This window comes from Oppia nitens, unplaced genomic scaffold, assembly GCF_028296485.1.
Source record: "Oppia nitens isolate AA-2021 unplaced genomic scaffold, nextdenovo-longstitch-racon4-pilon3 scaffold23_pilon_pilon_pilon, whole genome shotgun sequence".
Taxonomy (NCBI): domain Eukaryota; kingdom Metazoa; phylum Arthropoda; class Arachnida; order Sarcoptiformes; family Oppiidae; genus Oppia; species Oppia nitens.
The window spans coordinates 1,492,694-1,516,919 of NW_026533203.1; the positions used below are offsets into that span (position 1 = coordinate 1,492,694).

Here is a 24,226-nt window from a genome sequence, read left to right on the forward strand (position 1 = left end):
ATGTATAAACTATTGTAAAATAATTCTTTTATTTATTTATTTAGTTTAATAATACATATTGAAACATATATTTTCTTTATATTATAGTTATTATAATCATTTTGCTTTTTTAATTTAATTATTTGACATATTTTTGTGATAAAAATGTTATTATTTAATAAAGTAATTTTTTAAATATTGTTAATCTGTTAAAAATTATTAAATGTGTCTATCTTTAAGTGCCTAAACTATACTATATATGATACTATAATAAATTATATTTGCTGCTGTAATTTGTAAAAGTTAAATACTTTATATTTATTCAAATAATTTTTTAAAACTAYTTTTGTCTACTTWTGTAAAATTATTGTTATTAAAATCAAATAATTTTATTTAATAACTATTGTTGAATATAGTATTGTAACAACTGCTGTATTTTATTTTATACGTAATTAATATTAACATTAAAGATAATTAATAAAAATATTTATTAAGTWTTATTAATTTGATTATCAAATATAAAATGTCGTCAAAACAGGGAATTGTATTTCTGTATAATGTTCTGATCGTTGTCTTAATTGAAGATATAGTATCAGAAAACAATAGCAATGTTATGATAAACAATAGTAAGTTAATTATATAAAAATATAATTCATTAAAATTTCACACAAAAAAATAATAGTAAATTAAATTTTTTTAGATAGCATAGCAACGACACCAATACCCACTTTAACAACAATTCAAACTACAATTGTGTCTGATTTGCTTAATAAAACTGTTCATGCTAATTTGACAAATGCAATATTAACCAACAATAATAATAATAATAATACACAACAAGGTAGTATAGTAGGTGATTCAATTCATGCAAATAATAGCAATAGTAGTAATGTTAAACATATAATTTTAAATCAAACACCAAATAATACAACTAATATATTATCTACCGATAGTATTAATAATAATACAATTAGCAATACTAGTGTTACAGTTCATTTAGTAAATGAAAAAATACCACTTAATGATTACAAATTGACAAATAATAATAATAGTAAATTAGTTGGAATTGACATCAACAATAATAGCAATATAAATGCTACCGTTACCAATACAACTATAATAATTACTATGTCGGCTAATGGGACCAATGTTGCCAACAATATAACCAGCAAAATATTAGATAACAGTGCTCATGGTCAGTTTTTATATTTAATACATTTAGTCAATATTGTTTTTTATATTATTTTAATGTTATTTTCAGAGGCGGCTAAACAACAAAGATTAAAACAATTGGAGAAAATGCTGGAAATTTCTAATAATTTTCAGAAACAATTGCAAGAAAATTATGGCAAACATATTAATAAACCAAAAGAATTATCAGATATACCAAAAAAGTTTGTAATTATTTTAATTTTTAACTGTTAGTAATTTTATATACTTTTTTAGAAATAATAAATATATATATTATTATTATAAATATACAATATATCATATGTCATATTCAGTATATCAATACATGATAAATAAAAAATTATATATTGTTATAACTATATGAATAACCATTTTATAAATAGGATGCAAAACATTGGTGAACAAACTTTTAATAAGATGACCAGTGATAGTGATAGTAATAAAAGTGGAAAAAGTAAAAACAAAAATATTTTGAGTAATAAATTGTTTGATTTCACTAATTTCGAGCCGTTGTCACTGTTTGGCGACAGCGAAGGTAAACGTAAAGTCAAAAAACATAAGAAAATATTAGAAACAGAATCACAGACATCGACAACAACAACAATAATCACTTCAATTSATACCAATAGTCCTATTGATAAACAAATTACAACACAAGACTCAGTCGACAATACAGACGATTCTACAGAAGATATCAAAAAGACTGACAATGAAAATGACAAGAAGACTGATCTTCGCAAAAGAAAATTAAAACAAAAAAATAAGAAAAAGACAAATAAAGACACGTTTTTCGGTTTCGGACCCTTTTAAACAATTTTTATTTATTATCATTTAATAACATTTTAATATTGTATTATTAATTATTCAAACAAATAAACATTTTTAGAATCTTACAATTTTACTAAATTATTAATAAGAATAACAATTGAAAAAAATTATTGGTGTTTTAGTTTAGTTTAGTTATATAATTTAGAAATAATAATTTTTCTATAAGTATATTAATTTAACATATGTGTGAAATTTTAATGAAAACTATTTACTAAAAATAATATATGCATAAAATATAAATTAATAACTTTTTAATTAGTAAATATGGAAGCATAAGCAAAAATTCTAAAAATATGTTTTAAGTTTTAAATTTCTAAAAAATTAATTGTGGAATTAAAATATTAAAATATAGAGCATTCTATAAAATCATTAAAATCTATTGTATTGTATATATATACTATAATATATTTAATATAATTATATTAATTTAATTGGCATTAAACTGCAAATATTAAACGGTTAAAATGACATCTAAATTAAATATTAGTAGTTTGTTAATAATTGTATTATTATTTTGTACTTGGTACATTATTAATGCTAAAAAAACTACAATAACTACAACCATAACTACAAAAACAACAACAATGATGACCACAACTGCTGTTAAAATTGATAAAAATAAAACACAAGATAAATCTATTAATCAAACGGAGTCGTCTAAAACTATTGGTGACGGTATTGATTACTAATTGATTATTACTAATAAATATTATAAACATAATTATAATTTAAATATTTATAATTTTATATAAATTATATAACATTAATAGGCTTAAATCTGTATTATAGATTAAATATATAGATTTGTTCCCATTAATAATAAACATCATATTTAACATACAGTATTCAATGTTATTGTTTTTTATAATAAGGACTGGAAAGATTGAAAAAGTTGATTGATGAATTTACCAAAAGTTTCAAAGCTATAGTAAAAGAGCATGCTCAAATTACAGACATGAATAAATTACCTAAAGATTTGCAAAAATTTTTTGAACAAACAAAAAAATTTATTGAAAAACATTTTAACAAAATTAATATTAAACAATTGATCAGTAGTACGATTAGTATTGTTAAAAAGTTTGCCACAAAACTCAATTTAACATATAATACCAAATCTAAAGGTACAGTCGTTTACATTAATTACTTTTTATAAATTAGTTATTAAAATACATACCATAGATATCCCATATCTCAACATTTATTTATACTGTATACTAGTTTTTAATTTAACACATTCTTTGCAAAATAACAGATACAACAACAACAACAAAAACAACAACAACACCGAAAAGTGATGGACAGTCGACCACACAAAGTGATGAATACTCAACATCAGAGAGTAGTGAATCTTCAACTGAAGAAAGTACTGAACAGTCATCTGATAGTACAGAATCTTCAACACAACAAAGTACTGAATCTGAGTAATGAATCTTGAATTTGATAAAATGATAAACAGTTAAAATACGGTATATTAAGAAAATTCAATTTACGAGAGGAATAATCCATAAAAAACATATATTTATCATAAACTATAAAAATATTTAATATATTAAATGTTTGCTAAATGTTTGCTGTTATAAAAATAAATAAATGAATAAATTATGAATTAGTTAAATTCATAATTGTTTTTAAATCTTAGTAATGTTATATTAAAGATAACAAGTATATAATATATAAAAGTAAAATTTAATTATAGAAATTTACAACAAAAAATATTTTAATAATTATTATTAATCTGATCAATGAATCATCAATCTAAACAACATTAAAATTAATTTAATTGTAAAATAAACTAATAAAATGAATAATTTAAATAATCATCTATTTGTTAACCAATAATAAAGTAAAGACTAATTAGTCGTCGATCACTAATCATAAGCATAAATATTAAGAAATAAATGATAAACAGGAGAAAGATATGAACAAAAATAATTTTTTTTTAAAAACAAAATAATGTCAAAATGTCAGTTTAAATATTTAATAAATAATAAATAAAAAACAATTCAGTTTTTATATTATTGATATAAAAATGAGAGATTTTTGAATAATATAAACAATAAAAACAAATTAGTTTAACTGTATTTTTAAAAATTATTTATTTTAATAATTTTAAAAATAAAGTAATATATTTATTACGATAACTGTTAATATTGGTATTTCTATTATATTTATATACAGTATTATATATTAATATAACATATATTTTAATATATATTAATAATATTTTAATAATATTTTAATTGTCAATCATATTTTTAAAATTATGATTACAAATACAACTAAATTAAATTAAACTAAAACTAAATTAGCAACAAATACACTACAAGTTCAGTATAAAATCCATATTTATTTTTGTATTTTATTCAATAGATGTCAACTAAAATTATGATCTTAAATATTTTAAAAACTACTGTACAGTTTATATTAGTATTAAATATAAAATAATGTGTCAAAATTATAAGTACAGTATAATAAATACATTAAATAGTAATTTATAATTTTTTTAATTGCTGTATAGTTTAGGTTTCAATTAGTTTTAAAAATAACTGTTGTATTTCGTTAATAACATTTAAATTATCAATAGATGTTATCAATAAATAAGCGATTTTAATATCTATAATATAAATACATTGAAATATACCAAACATCTAGACATGGCTTAAAATGTTTGATAATTTTTTTAAAATTTTAATATTAAACTATTTAATTATATACCAAAAGATATTAGAGGAGAAAATAATTATAATAAGTTTATAACTTTAATTGATTGTTATTTTAATTGTATTTTATTTTATATATTATTTATTTTACGAACTTTTAATGTATTTCATGACAAGTATTTGAAATAAAAAAAATTATATATATATATATCATATATTAGTAGCAAACTTTTTTGACAAATATCTATAAGCTTGAAAACGGGTCAATGGTTTCAATACTTATATTCCATAGTATAGGACTCATAGAGTATATGTTTGATTATAAGTTATGTTATAAATACAAACAATAGATGAAATGATTTTCATCAATAATATGCTGTATTTCGTAAAATCATTTAATACAAAATTGCTTATAATATCCAAATGTCAATCCGACAGACAGTCTAATGTGTTATACACGTGATGTGTTGTACTGTACTGTAATATAAAATATATTTTCAACTAATATATCCCTCAGCCGTTTCACGAGTACTAATATATAATACTTTATAATAGTATTCATATGTTTTATAACATATCTTTTTATGTTTAAGTATTAATGCATTTAAATACTATTTTTTTATATTTATATATGAATACATTTTTAATTAAGAAAAACTTTTGTAGTTAATAAAAATTTTCATGTTTTCATCAAATCTATTAATATTAAGTTACAAACTTTATATTATATAATTTATATAGATTTTTGTTTTATTTATTGCATTTGATTTTCAGATTTATAAGTTTTTTATAATCTTTATAAATTTTTTTATTTGATTTAATTATTTAAAATTATATTTGAAAATAATACAAAATATCTTAAATAAATAATTGTTGAATTGGCAATATTAATAATTAATTTTAAAAATTTAATTTAGAAAATTATACCAACAAAAAAATAAAAAATTAATAGTTTTATCTTAATAATTTATCACACATTTTAATTTAAAATTAAATTATTGTTGTTTAAATTTTATAATAATAATAATAAAATTAATAAATATTTGTTATATTAAATCATTACTTAACTAATGAAATTTGAATCAATTTATATTATTAATTAAAACTCATATAAAACCAACAGATAGTTATTTAGCACAGATTTATTTTTCCCCTACATTTACATGTATACTATTAATTCAATTAATTAAAAATATTATTATATAAGTTAAATATATAAAATTAAACTATTTATTAAAATTTATCATTTGATATTCAATATTGCAATTATGTCCGCTCCTATAGAAAAAACATGTTACATAATAGCCATCATTTTATGGATCAATTTGATGGATCATATCATGGCATTACCTCTCAGTAATAATAATAATAACATTATTTCGGGTAATACTATAGTTATAAATACATAATATAAATCATAAAATAAAATTAAAAATACAATAATAATAATAATAATTATTTTTATAAAATGTGTTGTTATTCAGTGACATCACCTAATGATGAATTATTAGAAGATGTTTTGGTTAATGGAAAGCCTGTTCAACAGCACCCGACATCTGAAGGCCAAAAGCCTACGATATTTCAGTTACCAAAAGAATCACAACTACAACAAGAAAATAGCATTTACTCGCCTATCGGTGCCATTAAAAGCAGTAATTCAGATATATCTTCAAATTCAGATATAATGTTTGGTAATAGTCAACAACAACCTCAACCTCAACTTCAACCTCAACCTCAACCTCAACCTCAACCTCAACCTCAACCTCAACCTCAACCTCAACCTCAACCTCAACCTCAACCTCAACCTCAACCTCAACCTCAACCTCAACCTCAACCTCAACCTCAACAACAACTATCAATCGGTGGAATCAATTTGAATGCTGATCACTATATAAGTCAATTGGCTAACAAAGAGTGGGGTCCGTATCACTTTACATTAGGACCGTATAAATTTTCACCCATATATGAAAAAATCAAAAATATGATTAAAAATCTATACCAACGTTTACCACCCGTGTCTAAAGTGTTAGGATTTTTTTGTCAGATCGCACAAACAGCCACATCATATTTGCCAACAGCCGATAGTCTAACAACACAAACAACAAACTTTAGCCCACAATTAAACTCACAATTAAACCAACAAATTCAATATAAACCAGTGTTGGGTAGTAATCCTGGACCGCCTAACGGCTATTATAATCATTTAAATAATATGATTCCTTCATCCAAATAAATATTACATTTTTGTTTAATTCAAATATATTATTCATATATTTAATATTACAAATACTAAAACTAAATTAATATTATAAAGTATTTTCATAAAATACTTTACATTATTAGTTTATATTTGTTTTGTCAAACAAATAAGTTTAAAATGGATTAACATATAATTGATTTTTTTCAAAATAATAATAAAATAATAACTAACATAAAAAATAATTCAATAATTTTACTGTTTTTTATTAACACATTTGCTAATATATTTTTTTAAAAATGATTAATTATGTTTAAATAAAAAATGATTATTTAAAAATGTAATAAACGTTTTTAAAAATTAAAATCTATAAAAAATATACTATAAATACGAATCATTAAATATTTGGTACACATTTGGTGTAAGTATTATAGAAAAATTTTTTTAATGCATAATAAAAGTGCAGTTAATTTTGTTTTCATTTGGATTCATATAAACAACAAATAAATGGACTCAACATTTATCCCCAAATGTATTATATAGAGTGATATAGTTTTTTGGATAACTTTTTCATTGCACTCGTCATACATACAAATATTTTGATTTTAGTTGCACTTTATATTTATATTTGTTCACAAAAATATCGCATTTACTGTATATCTAATATTAAATATATTTCACACAACATAAGTATTAAGTAAATTTTTTTTTATAGAGTTTCTATTATAAATATAATTACCGGTAGTCTATAAATATTAATATGTATGCCTTTATTATAGTAAAAATCATTGTAAAACAATAATGTCTATTAAGTAAAAAAAACAATGCAAGTAATTAAATAAAACCAAATATTGAATATTTTGTGACTACTATAATATAAATGACTCTATAGTAGTAAGATATTAGATACCAATAATTAATTTAAAATAATTATAAAATAATCTTAAATAGCATTAAATAATTTAATTTATTGCAATCATATATTAGCATTTTTGTTAGCATTTTTGGTAGTATTTTTCATTATTAAAAACTTATGTTAGTTTAATGTTTTTATTTTATTGTTTTTCTAAGCATTAATATTAATTAAGAAAAAATTAATTACTATATTTTTACAAATTCAAAATTTTATGCAAACATAAGCTAATATAAAATTTAATTATTATAATATTAAATAAAACTATTTATCTTAAATTATTATATTTCAACAACTTATGAATAATAATAGATTTAATATTATATCTATTTCAACAATAATAAAATTATATAAATTATCTATTAAGTGCAATAAGTTTAACTAATTATAAATTATACTTAACATACTTTAATCTACAGAATAATATTTTAAATAATATGATACAATATATTAAAATATCAATAGTCAAGTGTATAATAAAATTAATTAAATATCAAAATAAGGTGTAATCAATTAAATACAATCAATTTCTTAGTCAAAGTCATGGTTTTTTAATAGAGTTTCCATTTTTATAAAATTTATGAAATAATTTATAAATTATCTATTTGTATATAATTAAAAATACTATTTTATGCTAAAAATCAAGTTGATATACAAAAATGCATTTTAACTCAAATTGATTTAAATGAATTGAATTAAGACAAAGATTTGTTTAATTGACTAATTTTTCAGTCACGATATGATTAGGATCCGGGGTTTAAACCTAATACTACTTCATATCAAGTTTATCATTGTTATTGTGTATTACGGTATTAATTAATTATTAGTTATAAAAATAATCATTAAATTATCAATAAATATTTTAATACTGTAACTCTATATATCTATATTATAACATATTTTAATTTCATTTCTTTTACATTTTCCACGACTTTTTCATAAACAGTACAATTGTTGACCGTATTTAATGGTCGTATTAAATTGATGACACCTAATAATAAACCTAAGGTATTGTTACATTAAGCTATTAGCTTAAAAGTATTTATTTACGGTTCAAGACATTGCGCGGGTTGTAAATAACATTATTATTATTATTATTTGTCATTAATGTCAATATTATTGTTTAATCAATGCTAAAGAGAGACCCACTAAATGACCCTCAATTGGGTTTTTAGACACATAATTATGTTATACGGAGTCAAGTATTTATTAATTACAATAAAATGTATTAAATTCACTGTTAATTTAGTGTCAGATTAAGTTATTGAAACTAATTAAAGTTTTTTTTATCAAATTAATTAAAAATATTTTCTATAAGAGAACAATACTTAATTAATATTTTATTTTTGTTGTATTTAAATGAAAAATATATCATAAGTACATTTGCAAATCCGAGTACTACTCTTACGTTAAATAATATTTATGTTAAAAATATATATATTTGAATTGCATATCAATAATATACTTAATTACTGTAATAATATTACTTATATTTTATAAATTTACTAATAAATTAATTCTTAGAATTATCTTTATAAATATATATTATATAATCATTATTTAAATAAATAAGTTAATTAACACATAGTTTTTAATGATTATTCTATATGTTGTACTGTATATGCTTTAAGTAAATCATCAAAATTTTATTTCATATTAATATTTACTAAAAATTAATTACTTTTGGGATTTGTTAGTATTTAATGATAACATCTATGATTAATGTTTGCAGCAAATGATCGAATTTTTTTAGATGACATAACATATTATAAGTAAATATTCTCAAAACAAAATAATGTTTTCAAAATATTAGTTAATTTAACAATATTTGTATTGTAATTGTAATTTTAATGTAATTGATTTTTTTAATATTCAATAAGAAAAGTGTTAATTTAAAAAATAAGAAAATCTTTATTATTATTTACCATTTATTATTGCATTGATTTAATAACTGATAATGTTATGCTTTTATTAGTTTTATAGCTAAAATGTATCAGTGTAATACAGTATATTAATAATAAACATATATTATACGGTTTGATTCATATACAGTATACCTTATGATATGTTAATAAAATTACATACTGTATAGTGTTGACAAAAAGAGAAATTTCTAAAATAATAAAGAAATTGCTATAAAGTTTCTAAAAGAAATTTTTGTCTATGAAATGCCCATGTTAATTTTGCTATTTCAATATTTGTTAACTTGTAACAATAAATAATAATTACAAATAATAACTAAATATTATTATTAGTGTTTTAATTATTTTCAAAATATTAATAAATCTATTTAATTACATTAAACTTAATTCAATGATGAATAACATTATATAAAAACTAATTATAATTAAATTATTTTTTATAGGTATCCCATTTGTATACTATTGTAGTTTTAAAAATACCTAGTATTATAATAGCTATAGATATGGGGATCCCATAGTATAATAATAAAGTAAAATTTCTATATTCATGAGAAATTTACTAGAAATTTATTCAGGAAAATTTATTAGAAATTTCTATAATCTCTACATTCTAATTACATTAAATAAAATGTTGCTAAAACACTGTATAATGAATATAATGGTCTATAATGTAAATGATTTATTTAAATAATAGGATTATATTTATTATAAATATAACATTATGTTTTGGGACACTTATAAGATTAGTAGTCACATTATTAAGTTTACACATTTTCATATATATTGAATTGTATGTAATATCATAACAGTGATTATAATCACAATATATTAAACTTTGATATAAACTATTTATACAATAATATAAATTATTACAATTATAACCATACAGTTAATATTACAAGTCAAAATTATCAGATTATTGATGATTAAATTTGAAATGTTTTTACAATATTAATGCTCAATGAATCAGTATTACTGATATTAAAATATATGCTATTTATTTACTTTTATGATAATTACATCATACTGTATGAAATATAAAATCTTTTTTTCAAATGTTTGATAGTTTTTTACTATACTTTTAAAGTTATAGTCTATAMCATCTAGAGTTAGGACAAAATATTTTATCGGTTCTATAGTTTTATACAACGGATATGAAACCATAATAACATTTGATATATCAATCATAGCACCGGTATGTGGAATAAGGGAGGTTTTGTATCTCTTAATTTATTAGTAGTGTCTTGATTTCCAACTAAAAAAATTATTTTGTCGGTTTAACGCTTATAACTGGGACTTAGTATGTCCACCGAAGTTGACCAGTGGACGCTATTTCCGAAATTTTATTATAACTATAAATAACTATTTGTTAGGTTAGCAACTATAAAAACTTATAAATAACTATTTCATTTATTTTGAAAAATATAAGCATTAAATTGTAAAATATTGCTAAAATATATGTAAAAACAAAAAGTAATAGTTATATAAATTATATAAAATGTGTAAACTGTTATCAACTCATATTACTTTTTTAACAATAGAAATATTTAGTTTATTTATATAAATCATTTTTGTAAATATGCTGAAAACAAGTAAATTATATATCAGTTGAAATATTTATAAGAAAATAAATAACTATTTCAATAACTATTTGGCTTTTTTGGCAATTATATACAACTATTTAATACAGTTTAAATAACTATTTTAACAACTATTTGACGTTTTTTAGCAACTATTATAACAACTATTTAATAGAGTATAAAAAATTATTAATCAATACACTATTTATTAGATAGACTGATATTCTATAAAATTTATAATATACTGAACATAAAATCATTATATACCTATCAAGATAAATATTTCTTAAATTTTTTGTATATTTGTATAAAAAATTACATAAATGTCAAAATTGTAATATTTTAATAACTCTTAAATTAAAATAAAACCCTTGATTTATGTGTTGTTATTTTATTAATTGAATTGAATTGTATTCTATATTCAACAATAAATTATTTGTTTTATAAAGTCATCTTTAATTATTAATGTATATTTAGTTTTTTAAAATATTAATAAAACATTTTTTTACTGAATATTTTTTTAGATATTTAAATGCAAAAATAATATTTAGCATTATTTTTATATACAAATATATAGTAATAAATAAATGTTGTAATAAAACAAATGATTCCATTATAAATTTAAAATACAATTCAATTAATACGATAACTAGTAATTGTAAGTTGATTATACTGAAATTGTATTTTATTATATAAAATAATTAATGCTTAAAAATTATTTTTAAAAATAATGATGTTTCGCTTATACTATTTAATAAACTAATATATAAATACTAATGTAAATTACAACAAATAAAACATATAATCTTGATTATTGTTGTTTCATTTTTTTTATTGAAATATCTAATTTGTAATTATCAGAAATATTTTAATACTACAATTCATGTAAAGTACATACATTTAATGTTTTTAATTTGATATAATTAAAATAATCTATTATTTTCTAAACAAATACTTTACTACAGTATATTTGTATACATAAGTAGTGTTTATATTGATAATTCCCAAATGAGTAACTAAAATGTATTATTAAAAAGTTTAATCTTGCATGCTTTCAGCGATATAAATTAATTTGAATATTTTTTATCAGCATTTTTTCTATTAACTAAACAAATACTTGTATAAAATTTTAAAAAATAACATTTACAATTAATTACATTTATAAACATTTTTATAATAATATGATATAATTTATATCTATAATAAATATATCTAATAAACTTAAAACAATTTATATATTTAATATGCAGGAATAATCATTAGCATTTTTCTGTAGAAACAATAGTATATAAAGTTTATAATACAAAATTATCCAGAGACTAATATATTTCAAAATATCTTAATATAAATTTTAAATGTTTAGCCATTCATTTATTGAATCGGATAATTGTGAAAAATATATCAAATTAATCTAGAATTAAATTCATATTATAATTAAAATAAATTTTAAATTTTAAAAAATTATTAGACAAACAAACAAATAAAATGTTAAAATAAAAAATTCTATCTAAAAACTATGTGACAATAATTTTTATTTAGTTTATTAATTTAAAAATAAAACTTAACTTTTATAATTTTGTTATATTATGGTATAGTTTGTTTAATAATTTATAACAATAACTTAAAATAAATATTTTAGTTGTAAACAATTTGTAAGAGTATATAATAATTACTAATTATTTGTTTTGTGCAATGAATATGTGACAACAGTATAAAATAGATTTAATGTAATATTTGTTGACATTTATGATTGACAATTTTTCGGTAAATTAATTTTAATTTAATTAAGCGCTTTACTGTTTTTGTATTCAAACAATTGCAGTCAAAAAGAGATTATAACATTATTTGTTACATATGTACAGTATATAACACATACGATACTATACTAGCACATTGCACGCTATAATTGTGTAATTATTAATTAATTCATATAATTAACCTTATTTTTACACAACTTAAATTTTATATTTGCTGTAATTATTCTAAATAAAACTATTTGTTATCACAATGTTAATTGAAAAATAATTATTTTACGAGAAAATTGTTTGAAAACATTATTTTTAACAAGATTTTAAATACATTATTTACAGATTTACATTTTTTATTTAATTATTAGAATATACAGATATTTAATGTTAAGTTACTTTAATATATTTAACTTTATTAATTATATTATTTTATGTTATAGTATAATAAATTTTTGGTTTATAATATAAATAATTAAACAACAATTACTTCTATATTGTATTATTATATAAATTAATAAATAATAATTTAATTTTTTTAAATCAGCATAATAATATTTACTTGCAAAAATATATGTTTAGTAAATTATTGAGAATAACATATTTATCTATTATAAAATAAATTATATAAAATGAAAAATTAACTAAAGATAAATTATATTTAATAATAAACTACTGTAGATAATGGATTTTTAAAATTTATCATTATTTATTGATATTTGTATATCTAAACACTTTAAAAATAATATTTACATAATGTGTTTTAATACATTTCTGTTACTATGCTATTGACGATAAAAATTGTTTAAATAATTTTTGTTATACAGTAATCAATCTTTATTATTTTGATAATTTTTTTATTTATTAAATTATTCTAAAAAATATTGTAAATAATATTTAACTAAAAGTAATCTAATAAACAATACGTTTTTTTGTTATAAAAATTTTATTATTATAATTTATGTGAAATAACAATTGCTGATTATAATAATTTGATTATTATCTATACTTTTTTATTTTAAAATAAATAATCTGAAAAATAGTATTTAACATGCAGTATTTAAGCTGTAACTTAATATAAATATTATAATATTTTATAACAAATAATTTATATTAATAAATGTATGATATAAATATTGTAATTTAAAAATATAGTAAAATTTAGTATGGTAGTATGGTATCTAATATTTTTAAAAAATATTCAAGTAAATACAAAACAAATTTTGACAGATATGATAAAAAATAATGTAATGTCGTAAACATTATTGTTAAATAACGGAAACATTAAACATAACAATATTATTAAATAAAATTGTTGTTTAATTTTGGGTCTAAATTGCGTCAAATGGACCACAAATTAATGATACGAAATGACATTATTTGGCGTCAGACGAGGTTTTTCGTTCAAAATTAAATTTTTCTGACAAAATAAAAAAACAAATAATAAAATCAAAATAACATTTGACGAGCTATTTGTGTATAAGTGTATATATGAATGTATATATGTATGTATGTATATATGTATATATGTATGTATGTATATATGTATGTATGTATATATGTATGTATGTATATATGTATGTATGTATATATGTATGTATGTATATATGTATGTATGTATGTATATATGTATGTATGTATGTATGTATATATGTATGTATGTATATATGTATGTATGTATATATGTATGTATGTATATATGTATGTATATATATTTATGTATGTGTGTTAGTGATTGAAAAAAACATAACAGTTTAAATAAAAATTTATTCCAATTTATATTTGTTACAGTAATACATAAAAGTTAGGACAACATTTTTATTATTAAACTTTTTTAAAACTTTTTTTTAATAAACTCTTAATTACTGTAAACATTTTTAAGTAAACATTTTTTATAGAATGTTTTTAATTTATAAATATTTAAAGAATAATTATTATAAATAATTAAAAACAACAATATTTTTAAATGTAGGCGTTGTGTTTTTTGCTAAATAAAATGTAACTATAATTTTTGTGTGTTACAACTATCTTGTAATGTTAATCATTATTGTGATTAGTATCATATATACTAAAATGTTATCTATCTTCTCATTTTAAATAATAGATGATGGATTACATAATAATAATAAATAATAACATTGTAATGTAAATAATCTATAATATTTCATTTACTGATAGAGCATCCAATTGTATGGACACAACAACATAGAGATAACCTGATATCACTAGATTTGAAATAATAAAACAATTGTAAGATTTAAAAGAAATTAACATTGATTTTGTTTTCTCTATTTTCCATTACTTTTTGCACACAAATTATCAAATGGTCTGATATTTAATTTTGATCAGACATTAGCTATACTTTAGAGTTAAATATATTACAATATACACTACAGTAGTATATTAGTTGAGTTTATAGAGTAATATACTGTGAATGATGTGATTTTTCAGTGTAACCCTATATTCTTCATCACTAAAAATAGCAGTGATTAGCGAGTTTGACAATAATTGAAACCATCTATTGACAGGTGTCTAACATTTTTAGGTTAACTGTATCTTAGTATTGATATTACTTTTCTTGTAGTATGTTTAGTCAACATTAGTAAATTAATTAAACTTAAAGTTTTATTTTACAAATATAATATTTATAATGGATATATGATTTTTATTAATTTTTTTTAAGTATGATAAAAATTTCAGTTTTAAAATTAAAATTACTTATTATTAGTAACTAAATAACATTATATACAAATTATAAATACTAATTTATTATAAATTATTCTCTATATTATATATAATAACTTATTGTATTAGAAATACGATATTCACATAACATGAATGAAAGTATTTTGTGGTCTTAACTATAGAATTAAAATGAAGTTTATATATTAAGTATAATATGAAATCATTGATAATTGAGTTGAATGCTTGTAAGCATATAACCAATGAATTGAAATATATTTATATATATATTCCTTATAAGATATATAGAGTATATAATATAGTATATAGTCATACATATATAGGCAATAATATTATAGACTTTAGACGCACAACACACGCATCCATACATTATATTACATTACATTCACTAATCGTAGAGATTCTGAGCTCAAGAATTACAGAATTTGTTGGCTTTTTCTGTCTCACAGTATATATAAATCGGTTGAAAAGTCTCTCATATTTCTCATATCACTAAATATTGTGTTAAAACCAACTTAAGAGAAAAAGCTTATTATACTCTTATAAGTATATATAAATTATACACACAATCTATATACATATATAATAAATATTAAAATATTGATATATATATAATTATTAAAATATAAACTTATTAATTGTATAATAAAAACTTTTTGATATTTTTTAAATATTATTTTTTGTTTTTAGTTTTTTATATTTAATAATACAATAATTACCAAACATACATATCTAAATATAAAATCATGTTTAATATAATAATAAGTGACTTTATGTGCAAACGATTATTGATATTATTGGCTGTAATCATAACTATTAACATTCAACAATTATGCGGCGCTAATAATGTTGACGTTTGTTCCCATTTATTGAAAAATCTTACAATTAATAATATCAATAATAATAATAATACTAAAACAACGACTACAAGTAAGTTTATATTTTATAATTATTTTGTTAACTATAATACTAAAAGTATAAAAAATATACTCTAAAATATTGATTTTTTGAATTATATTTAAATTCTTTTTATTAATTATAAAGTTTAAAATAAATATGCAATTTGCTTTATGTTTGTAAATATTAAATATGTAAAAAATTTATAAAGTTTTTTTTTAATTTTGTAGTTTTAAATCAATAAAAAATTATAGTTTGGTTGTGTATTATTAATGATTTAAAGTTACAGTTAATTTGCAAAACAATTACATTAAAAGCTTTCAAAGTTTCCAAAACTTATTTTATTACAGTAAAATCATTAAATTTGCTTAATTATCAATTATTTTAAATTAACATTGGTAATAAATTTTATGTGTAGCTTAACAAATAAAAAATTTTAATTATAAATTACATTAGATTTATTTGTGGCCCATAGCTATTGACAAAAAATTTTTGACGTACAAATTGATTTGTTATCAAATATTTACACATAATAAACAAAATCTAACACTCATTTTTAGTTAATACTGATATATATTTATTAACTTTTATATTGTATAGTAATAATACATAAATAACATTCAAATGTCAAACAGATTTTACTGTTTGACACAAATAAACAATAAGTAAAGCAGAGAAAAAAAGAAAATATTTTTTACACATAATATCCAAATAAATGCAAACTAATATTAATATATATTGTATATATTTAAAAATTATATATTTAACTACAATACATTATAGTATAAATTAAATTTTATTCGATTTTATTTTTAAAATATTATTTATAAAAAATATATTTTTCATATAATAATGTAAGTTATACTTTTAAATTATATATATATCTATATATCGTATATATGTATTATAATAAAAATAAAAAGATCAGTGCAATTTTATTTCAAATTATATAAGGCATTAAATTTAACAGCAAAAAAAACTTGAATTTTTATAAAAATATATGTGATGTGAATATACAGCATTCAAATAATTCAGTGAAGCCAATGATATCACAAAATTATACATAAAAAACCCATAACAGTGTCGTATTAAATATCATTGAATACAAAATTTGTGGTTTACTTTTATATCCAATTTACAAAAATTTTATAGATATTTATTCTCAAATTAGAGTATAGTTTAAACTGTTGATGATATCTATATATTATAATCATAGATTATAAAATTAAAAAACATGTTTTCTACTAAATAATACATTACTCGTTTGAATTTTAACGCACCATAATTAATATATATTAGCAGATTAATGATTTAAATTATAAAAAGAATAATAATAATATAAAATAAATTATTATAATGATAACTAAATATACATGTACTTTACTTTATATTTACTTTATATATTATGATATACTAAATATAATATGCAATTGTATTTGATTTAATGTTAATCATTTTTATACTACAGTAGTATTTATATATTATCGAAAGTTCTAAAAGCTATGTCAAACAAAATGTATTTTAAAAAATATTTACAATTTTAGTATATTCATCTATTGTTAGAAAATTTACTAAAATTTTTATTTTTTATATATTAATATATTACAGTAAATACAGAATATTACAGTACTTTCCAGAATTTAATTAAACCTTTCTTCAAGTTTAACTTGACTTTTCATTTGATGATACCTTAATAATATATATTAATAGTTACAGTATTTATTAACTAATTATTTATTTAAATTCTTATTATTTAATATAAGTATTTAAATAGATTAATAAATCATTTAACTACTAAATAAATAGAAACTAAAGTAAATATTAAAGTATATAAAATGATATTAAATGTAATAAATATAGTATAAACTAATATACAATATAGTAATAAATTATATATTATAGTATAAGATTTTATATAATGTTATATTATTTAACATAACAAATTTGACATTAAGTTAATTTTATACATTATATCAAATTTCATTTATCATATGTTTATATTTTTATACTATATATTGTATGTTTCATACAATTAACATTTTATTAAGATCCAACAATTAAAATAAGTATTATATGAAAATTATATAATTTAATAAAATAATATAATTTTAATTAAATATAATTACATCATTTGTATGCTTTTCTATTGCATAATAAATGTGTTAAACAAAAATTTAATGAAATCTATAATAGAAAATTCGTTAATCTTCTGATAATCTTTTATTAACTAATTATAATTTTAATTAAAAAATTTATAACATAAATACATTATTTATTTTTATATTTTCTATACATTTTATTATTAATATATCAAGTGATTAGTTTTCATTACTGATTCACATTATACAAAAAAATAATTAAACAAACCTTTAAGAAAATCTTTTTATTATTTAAGTAATAAAATGGATATTTAAAAAAAAAACATGAGTTATGACTAGAGCTAATGCATCTTCGGGAGTTTAAATTGTCAAAATCGGTCGGGAAATCGGGAGTAAAAAATGACAAAATCGGGAGATAAATAGGGAAATTAAAATTTATTTATTAGCTATAGTACTGATTGTAAATAATTTATTTATCACGAAATTGGTTTATATTAGATGAAAAACGCATTTATTTCCAAATTTTAATTTATTATTTAATAATAGAAATAAATTCAACTTAGATTTTAAACTACAATTTATCTTGTAAACTATCATGTAGAAAAACATAAATTATGTAGTTTAATACCTATGTTTGAGATATTTTTATTTTAATATAATAAAATTTTTACATTTATTTTCTATAGTGTGCTTTCTGATCATACAAATTGTCTATTTCATTGTTATTGAGTTAATATTATATCGGATGTGCAGTTAATGTTTTACTGATTATGTATTTAATTGTTATTTATTTCAAAATTTGTCTAATTTTGACAAAAATCACACTTATATACAGTTTTCAGGATTTTCCCAAATAATACTTAAAATCGGGAAAATAAAAAAAACAATAGGTGTTTATTTCAATCTAAATATTAACATAATTGTATATCGTAAATATTAAATATTAAATTCCCGACGATTTAATATGTAATAAAATTTAGGTAATTGCCTATTATACATAGTTCTAGTTATAACTTAATAACTTATATACATGTATAAAATTAATGCTTGAAAAAGTAATACAAAATCAAGTAATTTATAGATTATTATGTATTATATTTACATAATTTTTTCGTTATTTGTTATACTCATTATTGATTTTAATGGTTTACAAGTGAAAAGTTTTAACTAAAGTGTTTATTAAATATCTTATTTGCCTTAATTATACTTTTAACTATTATTTGTTTTTTTAATAATAACTTACTTATAACTATGAGTTACTTGATATAAATTGCAATAATTTTGTTGTATTGGTTTACTGAAACAAATATGTGGACTTCAAAAACCCTTATGCATTAAATGCATTGAGTGCTAAACAATATTATTATTATTATTATATAATTTATATAATACAGTTACAGTTCCGACATATGTTTATATAAGATTATTTATTTTATATAATTACAATACACATGCATTAAGCAAATTTAATAAATAAGGAGTATAGTTACTGTATATATTTATATATAATCTATGTGTGTGTCCACATTAATTAATAATAAAGAGTTTCATTATATATATATATATATATTTATAATAAATATTATAATTATAAATATAATTAAATTTTATATTTTATTTATATACTAGTTATATAGTGGTATTTCTAGTATATTAATTTTATACAAAGAACTATATAAAAATAATTCAAATATAATATGTAAGCTAGATTATGTTAAAAAAATTAAGGTACTGTATAACGTTGATAATAATAATAATTATTATTATTATATACTGTTATGCTAACAACAATCATAAAATATTTAATGTAAAAATAATTAGTAAATTTTATTTAAAAGAATAATTACAAACAATGTTTCAATTAACATAAAATTATTTATTTATAAAATAAAAATCTTATGACATTTAAGCGTTTAATAACAAATGAAAATCATTTTCAATAAATCTTATACAACTATTTATGTGATAAAATAACAAATTTGTATCAATATATGCTATAATATATTTATTTATTTGATATTTTATATAAACATTAAAAAGTTTACACACATTTATATCTGATTTTTAAAGAGATTAGTATTATTTTTTGATGAGATTTTGATGTTATATTGTTATTTACATTTTATACGTTTATAGTTTTAATAATATTTTTTATAAGACAACACTTGAATTTAAATGTCTAAACTTTTTTGTTTGCATTAAATATTTATTATTGATATTACTTGAATGCTAAGCAATGTATAAAATATTTTATTTTATTATAATATTAAAGAGATAAAAAAACATATTATTAAATAATTTTTGTTTTTTGTTTTTTTCTGAACAAAATCTAATATAAATATTTGTAATACTATTTAAATTAATGTATGTTTCAGCGATACCCTCAAACAAACTTAACATAACAAACAATCAGGAAATTTATAAATTATACGCCAATTGTATGAAAACACGTTATGAGAAACAACAGCACAGAAATGCTAACATTAGTAATAACAACATTAATGGTGTGGACAGACAACGGAGGTCAGTACTGGAAGGGGAGGGAATGCGTTTCAAAAGAGACCCTATACTTGATGAGGAAGGTATGAATTTTCATATATTTATACCGGTATAGTCATAACATAAAACATATAATGCAAACTAATTATAAATTATTATATAAATATTCTTACAAAAAAACAATATTCATTTCTTATAATTTTGTAATTGTTATCAAAAATATATTTATTATAATACTATTAGAATTAGTTTTTAAATATATATTTTCAATCTCTATAAGGTATGCGCTTCAAAAAGGACAGTCTATTGACTGACGAAGGCATGCGATTCCGTAAATCTGTGTTAGACGGGGAGGGAATGAGATTTCGCAAAAACGACCGTATTTTGGATGAGGAGGGCATGCGTTTCAAAAAGTCAGTACTTGATGGAGAGGGTATGCGCTTCAAGAAAGCATCGGTTTTGGATAATGAAGGCATGAGATTCAGAAAGTCAGTCCTTGACGGCGAAGGTATGCGATTCAAGAAGGCATCAGTTTTGGACAATGAAGGCATGAGATTCAAGAAGGCGTCGGTGTTGGATAACGAGGGGATGAGGTTTAAGAAGGCATCGGTGTTGGACAACGAAGGGATGCGCTTCAAGAAGGCATCGGTATTAGACAACGAGGGGATGCGCTTCAAGAAGGCATCGGTATTAGACAACGAGGGGATGCGCTTCAAGAAGGCATCGGTATTAGACAACGAGGGGATGCGCTTCAAGAAGGCATCGGTATTAGACAACGAGGGGATGCGCTTCAAGAAAGCTTCAGTTTTGGATAACGAAGGGATGAGGTTTAAAAAAGCGTCAATTTTGGACAATGAAGGCATGAGATTCAAAAAGTCAGTTCTTGATGGCGAAGGGATGCGCTTTAAAAAGTCTGTATTAGATGGAGAAGGTATGCGATTCAAAAAATTGATGGCCAACCAGTTAGCCCGACTTCGCAAATATAATTATCTACCCATAGATGAGTTTGCCGTAGACGAGCGCCGGGACACTGACGGTGGATCCAGTAGTGATATACTTGAAGGTGAAGGAATGAGATTTAAGAGACAATTGATTAATGATAATAGGTTTTTGACAGACAGTAGTGGTAGGAACTACTTATTAAATGATAATAATAATAATAATCTAAATAATAATTTACTTAATCATAGGATCAGAGAAATACTTGTGATTTATAGAAGAAAATGAAATGATTTTTAAAATATAATTGAGAAATATGTCTATTTATAATAATTAATGTCATTATTTTTTATAAATTTTGTTTGCTTTGTTTATTTACTTAATTAAAATTAATATTATACGTATAAAAATTGTTAGACAAGTTATAAGATTAAATTATTAAATTATTATGTCATTATTAGTATTTTGCATATTTTATCAATTTTATGCTATAGTTAGTACTGTAGAAATAGAAATAATTGCAAAAAACTAAATTATTTTATTTATAGCTTATTTTATTACATTATGGTATATAATAGATATTAATTTGTAATTCAATGACTGGATGATATTGTACGCTAAATAAGATATAAATATTAAATATATTATAAATATCATATATGAAGTTTGTTATGTATAAATAACATTAAAATGAGATTAAATATAATGGATAAATATTATAAATAACTTTTACATTGGATTATGCTTGAATTTAAATTTTTTTTATTTAATGTATATTATCATTATAAAAAATAAAAATTTTTATTTTTGTTAAATATAAAGTAAACTAAACATTTTAAGCTAAATAATTTATTATTTATTTATTTGTTTATTATTAACATATGTAACATTTTACTAAATTATAACAATTTTTAGCAAATTTTATCACTACAAAAAATTGCATGCATGAATATTTATTGAATGATTAAATTCATTGTTATAAATATTTAATATTTTAAATATATTTGTTTGCGAAATGTATAAAAATAATGTGTTACTAAAGTCATATTTTAAATAATATTTCATTAATGTCTAAATATTATAACTAAAACTTATTATCTATTAATAAAATAATACAAAATTTTGAAAAATTACTAAATTGAAAAATGAATATATTAATATTTGCATACTTTAACTTTCATTTTTATATAAAAAACTAAAATCATTTTCTTCTAGTTATCATAAATAATAATTATTAAATAAAATTTTTCTAATCTAAAAAATATGCTAAAACTTATATATTTCAAATTTATATATTTATATATATATATAACTTAATATTCATAAATTAAATTTATTTTTTACAGTAAACGGCGAGTCAAAGCATATGAAGTAATGATTAAAAATGTTATTTAACTCATCGTTAATTAATCAATCATTTATTAATTGCAATGTAATTTTAAATAATTAATATATAATTTAAGCAATTGATCATAAAAAACAAAAAATAAAAAACAATTATTATAATTATGATTAGGATTATTATTGTTATTCTCATTATTATTATTATTGCTAAACTTGTCATTTTATAAAATAAATAAAATGAAACTAAATTGTAATAATTATGTAAAAACATTAATTATTTGGTTGGAGGGATAGGTGTTTAGGAAATTACGACAAATATTCCTTAGTTATTGTATTGTTTATTATAATTGGATTAATAATATAAAGCCTAGACTTATAGTTACTGTTATAATGAATAATCCATTGAAAATTTCCTTAACATTCATACCTCCATTCATATTGTAATTAAACAATCATTAAAAAAACAATAAAAATTAATTATTATTGAGCATTGAAAATAAACTACAGTATTATAATTATTATTATACAGTAATAAGTTCTCTATGTATATAAATATAAATTATGCTTGTTATTTATATTATGATAATTATATTTTGTTGAAATAAAAAAATTATCTTGATAATAATAAACTTTTATTATAATTTGTTAATATATTTTTTCCTCTCTTGTTCTCTCTTTCTTTCTATATATATATATATACATAAATTAATAAAATTTAATTAATAATTAA

General features: G+C 19.3%; 4 protein-coding genes across 4 annotated transcripts; all 4 read left to right on the forward strand.

The window, feature by feature from the left end:
• Positions 1-492: 492 nt before the first annotated feature.
• LOC128953670 (putative uncharacterized protein DDB_G0286901) lies at positions 493-2,016 on the forward strand. The gene is made up of 4 exons (XM_054299184.1): positions 493-605; positions 680-1,174; positions 1,241-1,373; positions 1,554-2,016. The coding sequence occupies exons 1-4, from the start codon at positions 503-505 to the stop codon at positions 1,978-1,980; spliced, it is 1,158 nt and encodes a 385-aa protein (XP_054155159.1). The 5' UTR covers positions 493-502; the 3' UTR covers positions 1,981-2,016.
• Positions 2,017-2,491: 475 nt separating this feature from the next.
• Positions 2,492-3,490, forward strand: LOC128953688 (uncharacterized). Its single transcript, XM_054299202.1, has 3 exons — positions 2,492-2,673; positions 2,871-3,119; positions 3,251-3,490. Exons 1-3 carry the CDS (start codon positions 2,583-2,585, stop codon positions 3,421-3,423), a joined length of 513 nt encoding a protein of 170 aa, XP_054155177.1. The 5' UTR covers positions 2,492-2,582; the 3' UTR covers positions 3,424-3,490.
• A 2,406-nt stretch (positions 3,491-5,896) lies between these two features.
• Positions 5,897-6,928, forward strand: LOC128953674 (ecdysone receptor-like). The gene is made up of 2 exons (XM_054299187.1): positions 5,897-6,041; positions 6,143-6,928. The coding sequence occupies exons 1-2, from the start codon at positions 5,927-5,929 to the stop codon at positions 6,889-6,891; spliced, it is 864 nt and encodes a 287-aa protein (XP_054155162.1). The 5' UTR covers positions 5,897-5,926; the 3' UTR covers positions 6,892-6,928.
• A 9,561-nt stretch (positions 6,929-16,489) lies between these two features.
• On the forward strand, positions 16,490-23,611 carry LOC128953663 (uncharacterized). Its single transcript, XM_054299176.1, has 4 exons — positions 16,490-16,648; positions 21,090-21,296; positions 21,494-22,276; positions 23,499-23,611. Exons 1-4 carry the CDS (start codon positions 16,492-16,494, stop codon positions 23,525-23,527), a joined length of 1,176 nt encoding a protein of 391 aa, XP_054155151.1. The 5' UTR covers positions 16,490-16,491; the 3' UTR covers positions 23,528-23,611.
• Positions 23,612-24,226: the final 615 nt, after the last annotated feature.